The 20,137-nt window shown below is 37.8% G+C and overlaps 1 protein-coding gene across 11 annotated transcripts in view; it reads left to right on the top strand.

The window, feature by feature from the left end:
- The window catches only part of MGAT5 (alpha-1,6-mannosylglycoprotein 6-beta-N-acetylglucosaminyltransferase), a 370,599-nt gene that overhangs the window by 268,885 nt on the left and 81,577 nt on the right, over positions 1–20,137 (top strand). For all 11 annotated transcript variants that reach the window (XM_072613264.1, XM_072613259.1, XM_072613261.1 and 8 more), the window contains one exon: positions 3,343–3,476. In XM_072613264.1, the coding sequence (XP_072469365.1) occupies positions 3,343–3,476 (134 nt within the window). The remainder of the gene's footprint in view (positions 1–3,342; positions 3,477–20,137) is intronic.

The following is a 20,137-nucleotide window of genomic DNA, read 5'->3' as shown; positions in this document are numbered from 1 at the left end:
AGAAGAGAATGTATGTGTAATTTGGTAATTCATCTTTTGTACCATGTCAAAGTTGGCTTGGTTGTAAATTACAGTAATAATACAACAAATACCTGTCATCCATCAGCTGTATTTTGAATCAAATACCTGCCAGTTCTCTTTTCTTTTTTTAAAGCATTCCAAGTAATGAAGACACTTGTGAAATCTCTTTGATTCTTTTGGGAAAATGTAAAATGTATTTAGGGATTTTTCCTATCTATATTTCTCTCCCTGCTCCTCACATCCCCATTTGTCATGCACTGCTAACTCCCCAAGCCTATCTGTTTATGTCTGTCTGTCTGTCTGTCTCTTTCACTCACACACACACACACACACACACACACACACACACACACACACACACGAGAAAACAGTAAGCCTGTCCTCTCTTCTTCTTGCATGAGGAATTTATTCCACTGTATACTGTTCAGTAGGCTACAGGCATTGCAGTCGCCTCTGGGCACTTGTTCAAAATCTCAAAAATGAAGTAACAGATTGGCCAGACTACCAAACTCCCCGGTCACAACCCTATTATCTCCTCATTCTGTCACCCCCATTAGGCAAAAGCCTGAGAGACCAGATGATGATAACACTTTTTATTTATGTATCATGTCTTTCATCTGAGCTCCTCACTGCATTTTGCCAGTGTTAAGTCATTCTCCCTCTTTGGGTAATTAATTTGAGAATGAGGTTCAGGTCCTTAGCCTTCTCTAGTCCAGTGCTCTAGTCAATGGGGCATGCTCCTGATGTTTTTAGAAAGGGTACCCACCCTGGCTTTGTGGAGGCATCTTTGTAGAGTAAGTCTATGAAATGATTTCACCTCTCCTCTTATCCATAGACCAAAAATAGTGATCATTGTGGGAATGAATGTGATTAACCCCCCAGTGTGTTACGTTAAATGAATATGCTTCATTTACCAGAAAGAATTTGATCTAAATTATTCATAGCCCAGCAAGAGAGAGCAGTTTAGCGGATAGTAGAAAGCACACTGAATTTGGAATGCTGGCTCCGCCAAGTCCTGGCTCCAGATGTGGCTGTAAGCAAGGTAGATTCCAAATAGAATGCCAATAAGATAGGGCCTTTGAGAAATTCTTGGGATGGACAGGTGGACAAGGGAAAGAATCTTGAGGATCTTTTCTTATGCACCTGAATTTTCCCTTCATTCTTACTGAATTTGTTGATCTTTGAAGATTACAGGCATAGGATATAAATGATGACCTTCTTAGTGAATTATTCTTGGCCAAAGTCAAGTACAAAAATATAGTGGTTTCCCCAACTGATAAATGGTCAAAGGATATGAACAGGCAGTTTTCAGAGGAAGAAATCAAAGCTATCTATAGTCATATGAAAAAATGTTCTAAATCATGATTGATCAGAGAAATGTAAATCAAAACAACTCTGAGGTACCATATCATGCCTATCAGATTGCCTAACATGACAAAACAGGAAGATGATAAATGTTGGAGAGGATGTGGGAGAGTTGGAACTCTAATTCATTGTTGGTGGAACTGTGAGCTGATATAGCCATTCTGTAGAGCAATTTGGAACTATGCCCAAAGGACTACAAAAATGTGTATACCCTTTGACCCAGCAATTCTGCTTCTAGGACTGTATCCCCAAGAGATCATAAAAATGGAAAAGGGTCCCACATGTACAAAAATATTTATACCAGCACTCTTTGTGGTGGCCAAAAACTGGAAACCAAGGGGATGCCCATCAATTGGGGAATGACTGAATAAATTGTGGTATATGAATGTAATGAAATACCATTGCACTATAAGAAATGATGAACAAGAAGACTTCAGAGAGGCCTGGAAAGACTTATATGGTCTGATGCTGAGTGAAAGGAGCAGAACCAGGAGAATTTTGTGTACAGCAACGACCCAACCACAGTGTGTGAGAGTTTTTTCTGGTAGACTTGGAATTTCGCAGCAATGCAAAAACTTAAAAAAAAATTCCCAGTGGTCTTCTAAGGCAAAATGCCTTCCACATCCAGAGAAAGACCTATGGAATTCAATCGCAGAATATAGCAGATCATTTTTGTGTGTGTGTATTACATTTTGGTCTGTTATATGATTTCTCCCATTCATTATAATTCTTCTACACAGCATGACTATTGTGAAAATGTTTTTAATAGGAATGTATGTGTAGATCCTATATAAAATTGTATACCATCTTGGGGAGGGAGGGGAAAAAATGTAAATTATATGATAGTGATTGTAGAACACTAAAAATAAATAAAATTAATAATTAAAAAAAAAGAAATGATGAACAGGAAGACTTCAGAGAGGCCTGGAAACACTGATATGAACTGATGCTGAGCGAAAGGAGCAGAACCAGGAGAAATTTATACACAGCAACAACCACAGTGTGTGAGGATTTTTTCTGGTAGATCTAGAACTTCATTGCAATGCAAGGACTTAAAAAATTCCCAGTGGTCTCTTAAGGCAAAATACCTTCCACATCCAGAGAAAGAACTATGGAATTCGATTACAGAATGTAGCAGATAATTTTCTTTTGCATTACGTTTTGGTCTGTTTTATGATTTCTCCCATTCATCTTAATTCTGCTATGCAACATGACTAAGGAGTAAATGTATTTAATAGGAATGTATGTGTAGAACCTATATAAAATTGTATGCTGTCTCGGGGAGGGAGGCGGGGAAAGAGGGGGAGGGAGGAGGGAAAAAAATTTAAGTTATATGGAAATGATTGTAGAACACTGAAAATAAATAAAATAATAATATATATATGCATATATATGCATACATATATATGTGTGTATGTGTATAAATAGATAGATAGATAGATAGATAGATAGATAGATAGATAGTGGTGTTCAGAGCCCAGAGAATGAGAAGGGAGATACTGAGGAAAGTCTTTTGCCCCAATCATTTAATGAATATTCATGTTCTCAGTCCTTTTCCTCTTTGAAAGTGGTAAGCATTTTGGTGTGGTTTACCTATTGCCTAGAAAATCCTCATTTTTGTCATTTTTGTTTGTAGACTTTGTTCTCCTGCTGAGGAGGCAATAAGAAATGTATCTTAATGATTCTGAAACCAATGCATATTTCTTCTGAGAGGATAGGGGAATTTGGCTTAGGCTAATACACAATAGAGAAAACCATTCTTGCTAGGGATAAATATGAGACAGAGGAGAGGTTTGGGATGGGAGTAGGGTAGAGAAATACTTCCAAGCAAAAGAAACTCTTCATTCTTATGTTATTGCATAAAATTAGGGTAAATATAAACATTTAGCTGTGCATGTGTTTTCTATCACTTTACTTATAAAAGTATAAACCTCTTTTCCTTTCTTTTTCAAATAGCCCACACACCAGACAACAGCTTTCTGGGATTTGTGGTAGAGCAGCACCTGAATTCAAGTGATATCAAGCACATCAACGAAATCAAAAGGCAGAATCAGTCCCTTGTGTATGGCAAAGTCGATAGCTTCTGGAAGGTAAGTCTAAGTTTTAAAAACGTATCTTTTTTTTTAAATGTTTGTTCTGTATTATAATTAAACTTTGTTCCAGGCAACAATTAAAATAAATTCTCAGGGCTTAATGTGATTTCCTTAGAAGTAAACACAAATGTTAAGGAATTTGAAAGCCGAGTATTAAGGTATCAGACAAAGGTAGTTCCTACTCTTCCATTTATTCCACATGAACAAATTCTTCATTCCTTTTATATTTTAGAAGTAATGCTATTTTAGTTTCTTGAGATACTTTGCTTTGAAGTGTCCCTGTCAAAAATAATGAGTGAGCCAGGAATAGTGGTGCATGCCCCTAATGCCACCTACCAGGAAGATATTTTGAGTTCAGGAGTTCTGAGCTGTAGTGGACTGTGCCAGTGTAGTGGACTGTGCCAATCAGGAGTTTGCATTTAGTTCAGCATTCCTGTGTTAAGTCATCCAGAATGAGTGGAGGGCCAACAAATTATCTGAGAAGGAGGGGCAAACCAGCCTAGATTGTAAGCTGACCAAACCAAAACTTCCATGCTGATCAATAGGGCGATGGTGCCCACGAGTAGTCCCTGCATTTCTAACTTGGGAGAAATAGGGAGACCAAGTCTTTAAAAAAAAAAAAAGTAGAATTTTAAGCTCTTGGACATCTAGTCCTATTTGAAGAATAATTACTTGACCTAGGAATTATACTTTTTCTAAGAAGTCTTTGTTTCTACCCCTCTGGGGCTATATTCTAAAGGTCTGAAACTTTCTTAGACTGGGTAAAGAGCTGACCTCCCTGTCTATTATTTCAGTTATCACCAGCTAAATAGTGAGTGGAAAGACCTGTCACGGATAAATGTCCCTCAATTTACTTAGGTCAGTGATGGACAGGTTTAAACTGGGACCTTCAATCACAGCAGAATTTGTGACTGCATGTATTTTGCTAAGAACCCAATACATTCTTTCTTTCTCCTCTCCTGGAATGGTATCTAATACTGAAGAACTAGACTATATTAGTGATTAAAGTAGGAGAAACACCAGGTTGACAGCCAGCCAAAAAAATTTTGTGTAGGAAACCCTTCTTCAATACACATAGGTATATGTAAGTTATAATGAGACGTTTTATAGGACAGAATTGGTTCCTGGCTTAAAAAATGCCTGCCCACATATGAATTTTGCTCTTGTTGAGTCATTTTTCAGTCTTCTCTGACTCTTTGTGACCCCATTCGGGGTTTTCTTGGCAAAGATCTTGGAGTGGTTTGCCACTTCTTTCTCCAGCTCATTTTTCAGTTGAAGAAACTGAGGCAAACAGGGTGAAGTGATTTGCTAGTAATTGTCTAAGGCAAAATTGGAACTCAGGAAGATGAATCTTTTTGATTGAAAGCCCTCATTCTCTATCCACTATGCCACCTACCTGGTATATACATTTACTCCATAAAATATATTCCCAGAATAATCAGTAAGGTTCCTTGAATGAGAAAATGTTTTAGCTGAAACAGTACAAATGCATTTAGAACTAAAAAGGATTTCATGTTAATGATTTATTTTTTTTTCTTTTCAGAGCAGTATATAGGAAGAGGACACATTCTTTCTTATCTTAATATTAATGTCTTTCTTAGATGTTGATGAATGAGAAATTGACTGAGTTAAATCAAAATGTGGAAGGGAAGCTAATTTAACTAACCCAGAGTAGCTGTTTTTGTCATAGAAAAAACATATTTTCCAAGTTTTCTAATACCTAGGACTCATCATTTTGTATGAGTGTGGCAAAAAATGCCTTCAAATTTAAGTAGGGGCACATGAATAGATTTCAGGGGGTCCTCAACTTTGGTTGGGGGAACAATTTAATCTTCGTTTCCATATAATTGGATTCTTGTATAATGTTATGCATTTTACTTTATTTTTTAAAAAAAACCAACATTTTTTTCTGGAAGAGGCACAGGCTTTATTAGATTGTCCAAAGTTGGAGAGGGGCAGGAGATGGTCCAGGACACTCCTTGCTTTAAAGGAAAACACTTCCTTTCTGCTTTCAAGGCTGTCACCTCACCTTTCTTTCTCAAGTGAACACCAAGGGGGAGGGGGAACTATTTGGGTTACAGAGGGTTATTTTATAACGTTTCCATGAAGCTAATATTTCTTCATCCACTGACACCAAAATCTGCCCTGTTAGGCATTTTTTATTTGGGGCTCTGTTAAGAAAGGAAATGTTTCTTGTTTGCATCCTCAGCTGGGTTGTAAAATGAAATCATGGGCAGGAGGAGGATGTTTTTGTGGGAGACTTAAGCTCACAAGATAAAATGAGAGAACTGTGTGTTAACTTCGTCACTGTTCCTACTTCTCTGTCCACTCTCAGGGATGGGAAAAAGTCTGTTCATATTGACTTGACCTTGAAATTGTACTGCTCCTGCCTCTAGACTTGAGTCCTACTTTCTGCCAGGTGACTTTGACAACTTTCTCGGTATCACAGATGGATCACTTGGGTCTAAAATCTCATAAGATCATTAAAAAAAAGATAGCTAGGTACAAGGAAATGTCATAAATGCCAATCAAGATCCCTAAGATATTATTTCCTTGGCATAAATGTTTGAGAACAATCTAAGATTCTCAAGGTGTTAAAATTTTCTGCATTTTTACAGGCAGTGTTTATTCCTCAAGCATGAGAAAAGGCAGTCTAATACAATGTCTAAGTCAGTTTGATTTGCTTCAACACCAGAAGTTTGTTGTGTGATTCTGAGTTTATTACATCATTCTAGCTTTGTATGCTGGGAAAGGCCCAAACAGATGTAGCACGTTTTGAAATTTTGCATAAATATAGGACATATTCTTGAAATTTTGAGCATAACACAGTGTGTAGGAGTTTAGTTTCTTTTTCCAAAATGTTCCCATCTGAAAGCATCCAGGGAACCAAGTACAAGGAACAGATGTTCCTTTTAAAATGAGTGTTACTCAGGCCACAAATTTGTGTTGTGCCATTAACATTAGAATGAGCTACCCAGGAAAGTTGTGGAGTCTTCTCTCCTTCTCCACCCCTCCCACATCGATCCCCACAAAAACGAACTTTAGGAAAATAAATGTCAATCATTTCCCCCAAATTGTTTAGATAATTAGTTGTCTGAAGGTAGGGAATTGGACCAGATGACCTTTGGTGGTACCATTTTGATCTGAGATTCTTAGGTTTTGTGCTCATGAACTTCAGGAGAAGAGTTGCTCAGACACGTGAGCAGTATAACCCTTCTGGAAATCAAGGAACCCATTAAATGAGATTATTCCTAACCTATACCCACCAGTATAACTCACTAAGACTCCCTTCATCCTTATGCATCTGTGTCCACCATCAGACACCCTGACAGTACAGTGTATTCACTGGACTTGAAGCCATATAACTGAATAATTTGTGCTTAGTAAATATTCAATGATGCAATTACTTTTTGGTGGAAATATTTTTGAAATCAGTTAGACTAGAATGATATTTCTGAAAAGGACCTGAGAGATAATTTAATTTTACAAATTAAATAACTTAGGTCCAAGGAAATGGTTGTCCAAGGTCACACAGCTAGTTAGTAACAACTCTGCGTCTAGCCTTAGTCCTAATTCCTTCTCTAAAGTTTGCCCCCCCTTTACATTGCCTCCCATTGTATCACATACTCCCCCTACCTTCTTAAGCAGAGCATATAAACGTAGTTTCACCCTTTTTTTGAAGACTCATCCATCACTTTGAACATAATCAATTGCACTCTATTATAATAAACTGACACCCCACTGTCTTAGGAGGTATTACAACTATTTGCCCTTCCAAAGTGTGGTCTCAGACTGAAATATTTCTTATTTCTGATTTTGTTTTTTATAGTTTTTCCATCTTCTCTCATATCACAACATGAGAAGTGTTATTGTGGTAGGACTTCCCTCTCCCTTTTCTAGTTTGCTGTTTCTAGCTTTCTTTGAACTAATAAAATGAATAACCAAGAATATGATAATTATGTGAAAGCAAGAATAAATGGGCTGGATGTGAAGGCCTAAGGGAATTCTTCTGTGAATAAAGTCCCAAAGTTTCAGGGTATGGACTTTTTGACTTCTATTTTGGCCCTTTGCCTTCTTAGTTCTTAATAGTGTTCCAGATGGTTTAGGAAGACGAACTTCTATGTAAGTCAATTTTATTCCAGCTCTAAGATTCTCTAATTCTTTAGCTTAACTTTTCCCAGAAACAGCTTGTCTGCTTAAGGGCACCTAATGTTAGCTCCTTTCATGTTTCAAAAGCAGCTCCCTATGGCTACTTAAGAATGGAAGCCTGCAGAAAAGACTTGTGCAAAAATGATGAAAATATCTTGTTTCATGCCTGCCAACCTATTGCTCATTGTTTAAAGGTTTCGATACTCCATTTGGCCCTTGCCTACAGTGAAGACAAAAGAGATGTAAGAGAGGTTAAATAGAAGAGTGACTCCATTTCTTAGCGTCCCCGCTGAAAACGCTTATAATAAGCATGTGACTTCATTAGTGCCCTGCTGATACATAATTAAGGTTCTAATTTCTTGAAATCAACATTCAACTTCAGATCCTACCATCAGAGGCTAATCCTTGTCACCCTTGAAATTTATACAAGGAGTTGCCATTGATTGCAACTGTAAGTGCGTGCCCCAGCATCTCTGTAACGGTTTGCCACTTGTGATTTACCTGTTTCTTTTGGAACAGATGAGATGTGCACACTTTTAAACCTGCATTTGGGATTTGCAATTGGCTGATTTGCTTTTTAGAATAACAATCTTCCAACCTGCTCTTCTCCTTTCCAGTAAGAATTCATACTGCTGCAATAAAGTTGTTACACGTTCTTCATTTTTCAAAGAGGACCAGTGACATCATGGGGTGATGTCTTGACTTGTGTGTGAATTGGATTTAAATGAGGCAGAGCTGCACAAAGTCATCAGTCTAAAATCTAGTGGTCAGAGGCACTCTGTAGTTAAATTTAGTCAGGAGGTTTTGTTCGTAATCCCTGAAGGGAGCAGAAGAAGACCTCCCCTGGAACAACCTTTCATGATCTCACCAGATTTCCTAACCTAGTTTGCTGGAAAGTCAGGGAAGCACAGTCTTGGACATGAGTGAATTACATCAGTTTTTATAATCTCGGTACTCACCAGCTCACCCAATCAGAGGAAAGACAGTGTTCTGTAACTTTTAAAGGGCTAATGGACATTTGTCATACTTGGTTTGTGGCTACCCTCTTGTAGTATTTAGTTGTCTGTTTGCCTACACCTCAGTTTGAGGAAGATCTCCAATGTCTTAATCTGCACTTGGGGAAGTCCTGTCAAAGAAGCTAGCAAGTAGAACTCTCATGGGTAGAGGATCTTTGGTTGGTTAGTCAGCAAGTCAGCAAGCATTTATGAAACATTTGCACTGTAAATACAAATACAAGCAAAAGGAAAGACAATCCCTTCCTGACACTCTACTGGAGGAAAACAACACTTAAAAAAAAACTGGAGGAGGAGGACAAGGAAAATGTACCCAGCAAGAGGGCATGATGGAGAAATCCTAAGGAGTGCAGCTTAGTAGCAAATGAAGAGATTGCTAACCTGAATGTCTTTCTTAATTGGAGCTGGAAGGAGGAGGAGCCATCCCATATGAGGAATTCAGGGGCAGAAGGTACTTCCAAGATTGATTTCCTGGCCTGAAGTGATCTTCCAGAATGAAGATGCTTGGGCATGATAGAGAAATCTGGCAAGTACAGCCTAGTTTGGGAAGCTAAAGGTCCACATTTTGGTCCCACTGGTAGACAAGGCTGACCCCAAACAAAATGACAGTTTAAGAGTTCAACTTTTATAAATTTTCTCTTCCCTTTAGTGCCTACCTCATCTCTACTTTAGGGATCTAAGGCCCATCCCCACGTCAACCTGTTCTCTGTGGGCAGCATAACATTCTTGTCTTTTCAGTTCTATCACTAATTTGCCTGTCCCATATCCTTTCTTGCAGAACTCTGTCCATTCTCTAGTTTCTAAGGTAATAGTTAATAATCTAATCAACTGAATTTGGTCTGAGAGTGAGTTTTTATGATACCTTTTCCCAGAAAAATAAACATAAGAACCATCTTTACTATTGAAATCCTCAGGCATAGTGTGCACACAGATGGGGCAGACATTTTTGGTCAAAGAGACCATTTGGTATCTCTCAAATCATACCCCTACTTCAACCTCTTATAATGCTGACTCTCGTTATAAATTCAGAGACTCTAGGCCCCTTCCCCTAAGCACATGAATTCCCTAAGCCATCTAAGACAGCTGATTAGATGTCTTGGAGTAAACTTGATCTCTTAATTAATTTTAGTTGATGTCCATCTTTCAAAATGATGGACTCAGAGACTGGATATTATCACTGTCCTTTCTTCTCTTTTCATATGCCCACATAGATATAAAATATATTGAAGAACACATACAATAGAAAAAAAGCACCAATATGTAGAAAAATATTTATAGTAGTTCTTTTAGTAGTAACAAAGAACTTGAAACTGAAGGAGTGACCATCAGTTGGGGATTGGATGAACAAATAATGTCATTTGAATGTAACGCAAAGGTTTATTCATTTGTTTATTTGTGGTTCTGGATCCCTTTGGCAATCCAGTGAAGACTGTGGACTCCTTAGAATAATGTTCTTTAAGTGAATAAAATAAAAATACATAGGATTACAAAAGATACTAATTGCATTGAAATATAGTTATCAGAATATTAAAAAAAAACTTTCACAAAGCCCACGTTTAATACAATATTATATGGAATGACGAAAGATTAGGTTTCAGAGAAATCTGAGAAGACTTGTATGAACTGAGACAGAGTGAAATGAGCAAAACCAGGAGAATAATTTATACAATAACAACAACATTGTAAAGGCAAACGGTTTTGAAAGTTTTAATTCCGTTTGATCCAATAGCCAACCCTGACTGAAGAGGGCTAATGGACTCATGTTACCCATCTCCTGAGAAAGAGGTGGTGGACTTGTTACACAAAGTGGAATCTTGGACTCATTTTGGACTTGGCCAATGTGGGGATTTTATTTTGCATGACTGCATATTTATTACAAAGTTTTGTCTCTCTCTTTTTTTTCCACTGAAGGAGGAAAGGTTGGAGCAAGAGAAAATAGATTTTTATTCACTGAAAATTAAATTTAAAAACAAGAAAAAAATCTGGAAAACAATAAGACAATGCCAGCCCTAAGCAAAATTATAAAGTAGACAATGTTTTTCTTTGCTCCCTTTCTCTCTTTCACAATGCCTTCTTTTCATCTATATACCTGTTGTATTTCCTCTCATTCATAGACATACTCTGGCACCCTACCCAGACAAGCTTTTCTTCTTCAACATTATTGTCCCCTTTTCTCACCTTTAGAACTCAGGTAATGGCAGGTTAGGCCAAACTGGAGATAGCTAATGGAATGGGTAAGCATAGCTGCAGGCCTCAGCCACAAGCAATAGGAAGAAATTCCAGCAGATGAGCAGGCCATATTAGGTAGGGTCAGCAGATATAGTAAATGAGTGGTACCTGGTATCAAAAAAGCATGATAGCAAGCAGTAGGAACCTAGACACGGGAAATGAAGTTATCCTTCCACATTGTGAGATGTAGGGATACAGAACCCCTGCAGTCTGGAAAATCCATGTAAAAATTTTTGGTCCTCACTTTGTACTAGAGAAGTCTGAATTATTATGGTATTAAAAGATAAAATATATTGATATTACACATATATTTTATGCATTTCTGAGTTTCTAAACTTTTTCTGTCATCTGCTGCCCTTTCCATGTCATCTTCTGCTTCTACAAAACTCCCCCAAAATTCCCATTTAATTTTTTATGCCAATCTGTGATATATTCCCATGATGGGAAAAGTCACAACATGGAAGGTATATCTGTAGAGCTTAAAGGCAAGATACTCCTTCCTGGAAAGATTAGTGGGGACCAAAACAAAATTCCAGTCTTGGAGAATACTGGATATTAGCAGCAAAATAAAGCAGAGATTCAAGCACAAGGCAGGAGGAGAGGGAGCCAAGTTACTGGAAAAGTAGTACAAAGTGGTAGGTTGTTCCTAAGAACCTAGGCAAATTGTCAGTTACAAAAATTTTAATATATGGTTTGAATGGGACTGGAAATTAAGTCAACTGAGGTTGACTTAATGCTAAGCTGCTGAACCTGTGAATTCAAACAGTGGCAATGGCACCTTGCCATAGTGGTTACTGATTGTTCCCAAGGCTTTGGTGAACCTGAGCTAACAACTGTTAGTAAAGTTGCTCCTATTTGGGGAACTTTGGAGAAGGATTAGTTCACTAAGCAAAGGACCATTCTCTCAGAATGAGAGTTTCACTTTGCTTTGGAGAGGAAACTGATGGAATGCTACTAATTCACCCTGAGCTGAGAATAACCCATCATTTTCTTTATGCATTACCCCACTCAGGGGTCTTTGCATTTTATAGGAGCAAACTTATTTACCCAAGAATAAATCTCTAATATTGGACTTTAATCATGTGGGATAGGCTTGTAGGGGCATTATTTTTTTAGAGAGAAGAGAGTTTTTTCCTGTTGCCGTATAAATAACATCTACCCTACTACATGCAACACTGTCCCAGTTAGACCATACAAAAACCAAGTTGCAATTGCTACAACTGTGAGAAGAAAGAATCCTTAAGTGTTGAGGGCAAGTTCTTCTTCTGGTGTAAACACTAAGGGCCCAAAGGAGTCTCTGGGGTTCAGCAGTAAAAAGGAATGTGTTCCCAAAGCCCAGCCAGCCAGTGTACATCCTGAGGGTGGAGTGATGCTGGTAGGTTCCAAATGGCTGCCTGCTCGTGCAATTCTAATAGCGCTGGGATGAGTTCATTTGTAGCTCTTCGTAAACACAGCTGTTGTGGTTGTATTTGTCTCCAGACTCTTTACTATGACTCCAAACCTAACAGTTTGGCAACAGAGATAGGAATGATGGTGGTTAGGGGTGGGAAAAGAAGTTTTCTGAGAGGAAGAGAGGAACAGCAGCTGTCAGTGAAACAAAGACGTAGAGAACAATGAGGTGATGGAGAGAAGTTTTTTTTAAAAAAAAAGGAGCAAAAGAGAGAAAGAAAGGAAGAAAGAGAAAGAGCACAGTGGATAGAGCATCAGCCCTAGAGTCAGGAAGACCTGAGTTCATATTTGGCTTTAGACACTTACTAGTTATGTGACCCTGGGCAAGACACTTAACCCTGATTGCCAAGAAAGGAAAACAGTACTGGAGGAGGCAAAAACTGGCACATTTGTGTTGGGATGGTTGACCAAAGAGGTCTAATGATTTGCCGAAGTGTCCTGTGGTACTAGAAGGAGTCACGGAAATGATGTCTGATGCTCTCTGGAAGGCACTCAGAGATCACTCACTTTGGGAGTGGGAGAAGAGATGTTAAGACTGTTTTTAAAGTTGGAGACAGCCTTAAATTTCTCTGAATTTGTAGCTATTGAGGAGGCTTGTTTTCTGAATGCGATTAGACACTGAGAAGAACAGCTGAGATATCAGTTTGTTTATGAGATTTTTTTTTTTTTTCTAAAGCGAACTGAGTAGAAAATTATTGGAAGTGCAGCCTATGGGGAAAATTTGTTTTGGATGAGAGTGCTGGGCACAGTCTGAGTTTTTCTGAAAGCACTGTCCACAGCATGAAAAGACTTAATGGCTCTCAATGACTCCAGGCAACAAATGGGCACTTGAGAGGTGTTCTTAGTATCAAAATCTCATGTTTGTAGTGGAAGCTGTGTGTGCCCTCTGAGTATTCCCACACTAATTCCTGTAAATGGCTATAGTTTGCTAAAAATGTCTTCTGCCTCATGCTAGAAGAGACTATGGATGTCCTGAGGATGAAGAGCTAGCTAACATTTTTGCAAGAGGGAGAAAGAGAGCAGCTGTCTCCCCATTTCCTGAGTTCAAAGAAGTCTTGTTTCATGAAGGAGAGGATGTAACTATGCTATATTTTTAGTTTGGGAAAATGAAATCAAAACTAAAGAGCCACAGTTTGATAATGGGAAAATACTATACTATTCTTGTCCTTGCAGGATGGCAAGGTGGAGGAGCGCATATTCACACCTACGCTCCCTTAAGAGTTAAGCCCTTCTGTTGTTTAGTCATTTCAATCGTGTCCAATTCTTCATGCCCCCATTTTAGGGGTTTCTTGGCAGACATACTGGAGTGGTTTACCATTTCCTTCTCTAGCTCATTTTACAGAAGAGGAAACCAAGACGGGCAGTGTTAAATGACTTGCCCAGGGTCATACAGCTAGTAAGTGTCTGAGACCAGATCTGATTTCACGAAGATGAGTCTCTCTGACTCAGAGCTGTTGGGTCCCCTAGGTGCCCTTGACTTAAACTACTACAGTGAAATAATAGTAGCAATAGCAGTGGGAAAGGGAAACACATGAAAATTTGTGGTCTTTCTTAAAGATAACAGCTAAAACATTTGGGGACTAAATGAATTATTTTTTCCATAAGTCTGGAAAGCACATGCCCTCATTGGAACCTGATTTATCAGTGGGCAGCAAGCTTGACATAGGAGCCACAAGGCAAAACTAAGTGATGGTTTTAGATAAAGAATACTGACTCTAAGCATAACCTGCTTATGCTGAGTTTTGAGGGGAGCCAGAATGTACATTTTTCACATTTTTACTCTGAGAAGAATAGTTTTGACATCTGAAAACTTGTCAAAAACCGAGTTAGAAAATATTAGATCTAGCCTAGTAATGTGCTTCTGAAATAGTATTTAGCATTTATAGAACCTTTTATTCTTAAAAGGTTCTTTAAATGCTATGTACACATATGCATCATCCTTTCATGATGGCATTTCAAGTCCTTTAAAATCTGGTTCTCACCTACCTTTCCATTCCCTTTTCTTATTATTCCACAGTCTCCATTTTACTCAGACTTGCCATTTTGCCTTCCATGCCTTAGTACAAGGGGCTACCCATTTTTGTGAACGTATACCCCCATTTCTAGCTCTTAGACTCTCTTAACATCCTTTAAAGCACAAGACCTGTTGCACAAAGGTCTTTCTTGACTCTCTACCCCCCTCTCCCATTAGCACCCCTTCAGCCTTGAGTCAGGAAGATGTTTATTAGATGCTTACTAGTTATGTGACCCTGGCTAAGTCACATAACTTCTCTTTCAACCTCAATTTCCTCACCTGTAAAATAAAAACTGCCATAAAGGTTTGTTGTGATGCTCTAATTAGCATATATTAGCATATATATGGCTAGTATATATATTAGCCATATATATGCTTACATATAATATAAATAATTATAGCTTAGAAGAGCATATAGGGTTCTGCAAACTTTGAAGTGCTATGTAAATATTTTCTATTATTATTACTTCCCTAGTATGAGGAAATCCTAGTGAAGAAACTCCAGCTGTAAAATCAGATCTGGCCCTTCTCTGAGACTTCTTGGAGAGAGTTCCCTAAGAGAATCAAAAGTTTAAGTATCTTGTCTAAGATCACACACTCAAAAGCTAGATTTGAACACAAGTCTTCCCAGCTCTGAAGCTGAATGTGTACCGGTTATGTTAAGCTATCGATTTGCACAAAGTGTGCACTTAATATACATTTGTTGAATTTATTTTAATAAACTCTGGAACGTACCACCCTGAGAACAGAATTGATTTATGTTTGGGGAAAATAATGATTTGATCTTTCTCTGTGAATGTCATGATCTCACTTTGGAGGAGGCCAAGATTTGAGGAAAGTTCAATGGTCCTATAAAGTTTGCCATCTTAAAGTTGGCTGTCTCTCATATTTCTCTGATATCTGAGATTCTTTCCAGTTGTGTGTCATTCTTTCCTCCCTGCAAAAAGAAAAAAGGCCTTCCTTATCCCTAGAGTAGATTACCTCCACAGCCTCCTACTCTCAAGTTAAAAAACCGGAGCACAAGCCTCTATTGATGATGGGCAGAAATTCCAAAAAAAGTAAGCCTGATTCTGTATTGAATCCTACAACGTCTTTATCACCTTTTATCACATAAGAGGAACCTAGATGAGAAGCAGCCCAACTCTAATGTCTCCAAACTTAAATGAAATAAAACTCTGTCTAATGACTAAATAATTTTGGCCTTGTCCTTATCCAGAGCCAAATAATTTATTAAGGCCCTAAATTGCATTTGACTGTATCCTACATGTTGTACAAAGAGAACCGTGCAAACATCTGCATTCAGGTAGTTTTTAATCAGACAGATACTATTAACTTGTGAAGACTATATGAACAAAATAAAACTGGAAACTAATATGAAAACGCAGACAGGAGACTTTTTATTATTGCATATACCTGTGTATTTTTTCAGACCTGTGTATTTGTGGTAGGTTGAAAAGATGGCAGAGCACCAGCTGTGACTCTCAGGTAATGAGATGCATATTCACTTGTGGCTTATCTCCTAGCTTTATTCTCTGTCACACCTCATAGATCCACAAATGAAGTGGAGAGCTGGGAGGCTGACCATTGGAATGAGTATAGCAGGACAAGGGAAACCCTGGGGGAAGGGTGCACAGGGTAGGAACAGGCTGGCCTCATTCATCCTTGAGAAAAAGCTTATGTTGTAGCCTTCTGTAGCAGGGAGGTGACTGATGGACATTAGTCCTCACTCTGCTGAGATTTAACTAGGCTTCCCTTTTAGTGCCACCTGACCTGAATTAACACAAAGCATATAGACTTCTTTTCCTATCCCCCTTGAACTCCTTTGGGTTCCTATTGCCTCCAAGATCAAAAAAAGAAAAAATGCTGCTGTGTTTGGCTTTCATTGTCCTTTGTAACCAACCTCCCCCCTACTTTTCCAGTCTTCTTATACCTTACTCCCCAACACATACTCTTTGATCCAGTGACACTGACCTCCTGGCTATTCAATGAACAAGAGAGTTCATCTCTCAGCTCTGGGCATTTCCTCTGGCTGTCCCCAATGATTGGAATGCTTTCTCTAGTCTCTGACTACTGACCTTCCTGGCTTCCTTTAAGTCTCATCTAAAATTTTATTTTCTAGAGGGACCCTTCTGCAACCCCTCTTAATTCCAGTGCCTTTCCTCTCTTCATTATTTCCCATTTATCTTGTATGTAGCCTGCATTTTATGTATTTGTTTTCATGTTGTCTTCCCCCATTAGATTTGTGAGCTCCTTGAGGACAGGGACTGTCTTTTGCCTCTTTTTGTATCACCAGCCCTTAGCACAGTGCCTGGTATGCAGTAGGCACTTAATGAATATTTATATTTTAATCAACTGGCCTTTGGTAAGGCAGTAAACAGTGTTATAGTGCCATCCATTTAGTGGCCAGGAGGTTTGCACCTGGTTCTCAATGTTTTGCAAATTAGAGCTTTCAACACTTTAGTTTTGAAACTGAAAATCCCAAATTCCCCAAAGAGCTTATCCTCAAATAGAGATGTGTATTTTTTTCTTTGTTATTTGTTTTTAGTGATAATATTAACATGAAATGAATTGGAAATGAGATAATTGAAACCACTGGCAGTTTGTATAACAGCTCAAAAATGTGAAGCAGCAACATGGTAGCTTCACTGGGGAATATCCTTACCATTTGAAGAAAATATTCATTTTCTATGAATTGTTTTGCCACATTTTTAATAGACTGGAAGTGTTTTGTTGGGAGAGGGAGAATAACAAGGAAAAAATCCATTTTCAGACGTTACATAGGGATTACCTAGTCAAACTGGCATTATCTACATTTCCTGTTCCTCAGCATTAAGTGGGGATGAGTGGGCCATTCTTGATTTATTTATGCATTGTGTTAGAGAATAATCATGGTTAGGACTTTTCAGTTTACAATGCACTTTATCCACCATAACCCTATGAAAAGGTAGTAAAAGTGTTGTGATCCCCATTTTATAGATGAAGAAACTGAAGTTCAGTGATTTTCCAAAGATCATGTGACTAGTATGCAGCAGAGTTTGTTATGTTAACTCATTTCTTACAGTTAAGGTAACAATTTGTGAAATATTCTGATCTTTTGATATTTTCCCCATGCTCATACTCTTTCTCACTCTTTTCTCCTCTCTTTCCTTTCTTCCTCTACCTGCCCTTCTTTCTCCTTATTTTTTCTTCTGTTTTCTTAGGACTATGAGGGATAAGCAATGATGAACAAAACAGTTTTGTTTTGTTGGTTAAAAAAAAATAGTGTGCTTTTTCTTTAGATTAAAAAAAAGTTAAATTCTCAAGCATAATATCTGTCTGTGTATTTTATATTGTTTTAATGGTTGCTTATATCACTTGACTCCAGGGTCAGATAGTTGGGCTTTGTTGCTTCAGACCTAAAATAAAAAGGAAGTTATTTTACTGAGTAGATAGGACATTTTAGGAATGCTCACAAAGGGATTAGTGTAAGCAATTTCTCATCCTCAGGAGGAGGATGTAACTAACTTTCTAGTACCTCACTTTGCCAGTTGGTTGAGAACTTGAGAGTGTTCATTTTCCACTGGGCCTATCTTGAGATAAAGGCAGTCTTCTGGTACCTGAAGACAGAGAGAAAGTTGTACTAAGAAAGCTATATTTGCAAATGTCAGTAGGAATTCTCCAACTGAACATCTGGATGGAGTTGGGTCAGGGAGATATGTATTTTAAACACCTCCCAGTGAAAAAATAATCTGGTCATTTTCATGCCAGCAAATACCTAAATGAAAGTCCAGGAATTGATTTGTCTTCTATATGGCATACTTTCCTTCATTGGTCTCATTTTGATGCCCCCTTGGAACCTACATCTCCCTCAATAAAGTACTTTAGATTTAGAGTTTAGAACTAGAAGGCACTTCAGACATCTAGTTCAATCTTGCTCAGGTGAGGTACTTACTGTTTAAAATATGGAAGAGTGGATTGCCTAAGGTCATAGTGATAGTTCATCGCAGATAGAACCCAGGTCTCCTGACTCCTAGTAAAATGCTCTTTATGCTACATATAATAGGCATAATTGCCACTTATCATAGTATTTCTAATGTCCTCTAATGTTCAAGAGAAATTCTGCCAAATTAGGATCTACGTATGTATTTGGTGGAGTTAGTGGATTGTGCACTGGGCTTAGAGTTAGAAGACTTGAGTTCAAATCCTGCTTCTCATACTACCTCTATGACCCAGAGCAAGTTAACTAACCTTAATTCTATGTACACATATAGGTATATATAAAATATATGCAAAATGTAAAAAAAAATAAGATTACCTAATGAGTAAAGGAGGTGCTGTGACAGATGCTGGCAACATTTAAGCTTCTGAATTTTTAAGAACTGTGTTATTTATTGTGCTTAATGTTAACGGGTGATGGGGCATGGAGATGACTGGCAATCACTCTTTGCCTTCCTAAGCAATGCTTATTCTTTTCAGTAATTTTGCTCTTAACCCCAAAAGACAATTGGACCTGTTTATCTAACTTAGAGCTGAAACATTCTATAGATGTTGTGTCTCCCTTTAGAGTGTGAGTTTTTTGAGAGCAGGGGTGGTTTTACTTTGTTTTTAGCACAGTGCTCTGCACATAGTGAGCACTTCATAAATGCTTCATTCATTCAATGCCATTAGACATTAGTAAGCACTGAGTATAAAAATATGAGAAGATGTGTGAAGTTAAACACATTAGCATTTCCATGTTGTTTCTTTGAATTTCCCCCCCCCAAGACTGAATCAGAACAGATCAGAACTTTATTGAAAACAATAAAGTAATTTTCAGACTTCTTAGGCTATGATGTTGTACATGATCCTAGTTCCAGTTAAGCTACCTTATAACATTTGTTTTTTTGCTGTCATGTAAAATATCTCCTTTCAAAGTTCTTACAAATTCTGGTGACCTTTGCAGAAGATGATATTGAAATACATGTTATTCTTCAGTGTTTTTGTGTCATACTCAGACTTCTGTCTTTAAGAACTTCAAAGTTTATTTTTAAAGCTTTTTTCAAAATTTATTTTCGTATGGATTTCTGAAGACCTTTGCACTATGTATATAAAACAACAAACTGGAGCTTTTAAGAGTTTACTTGAACTTAGAGATTTCTTTTGAACATTATTAGACTTCAGGTCCTAATTAATATTTAAAAGCTGTTGATTCATTTCTGTCATAGACTGAATGTGGTTTGTTCACTTTGATTGGACCCTAGTGTACATAATATAATAAGAAAACATCAGAGGAAAAAAATCAAAGGAAAGACTTTTCCAATACTAAAAGGAATATGAAGTTGCAAAATAGGTCTTAACCTATACAGTCTTTTCAGTTACTCCAAAGTACAATGCTTTGCCCACTAGGTGATTGGTGGTGCTTGATTATATTAGCATCAGCCCAATAATTTCATTTACTTGAATAATTGTAATTCCATATACTTGCCAGTATTTTAAATAGAGATTTATGATGTTTATAATACTACTTTAAATATCACGCATAATTTTTTCATAGTTGAAGAAACAGTAAATAGTGGGTCTATCTGAAAACCAGAAACCTCTAAATTAACATACCACCTCTTGATATATATAGGTTCTGTGACCCAGGGCACGTCCCCTAAACTTTCAGTTCTCCATTCAACTTTATAAGACCATAAATTTCAAAGCAGGTACAACCTGCATTGGTAGAGGAAGTTTACTTATCTGGGAGTTTCCGGTAGCAGTGAAATTGCAGATCCAGACCCTATCCCTAGCCAAAAAAATTTTTACTTATATATTCTTATTTAACCCTCACAACAACCATGTAT

The sequence above is a fragment of the Notamacropus eugenii genome, chromosome 5, assembly GCF_028372415.1.
Source record: "Notamacropus eugenii isolate mMacEug1 chromosome 5, mMacEug1.pri_v2, whole genome shotgun sequence".
Classification (NCBI taxonomy): domain Eukaryota; kingdom Metazoa; phylum Chordata; class Mammalia; order Diprotodontia; family Macropodidae; genus Notamacropus; species Notamacropus eugenii.
The sequence above is the reverse complement of the archived record's forward strand: the minus strand, read 5'-3'. Positions and strand labels throughout refer to the sequence as shown.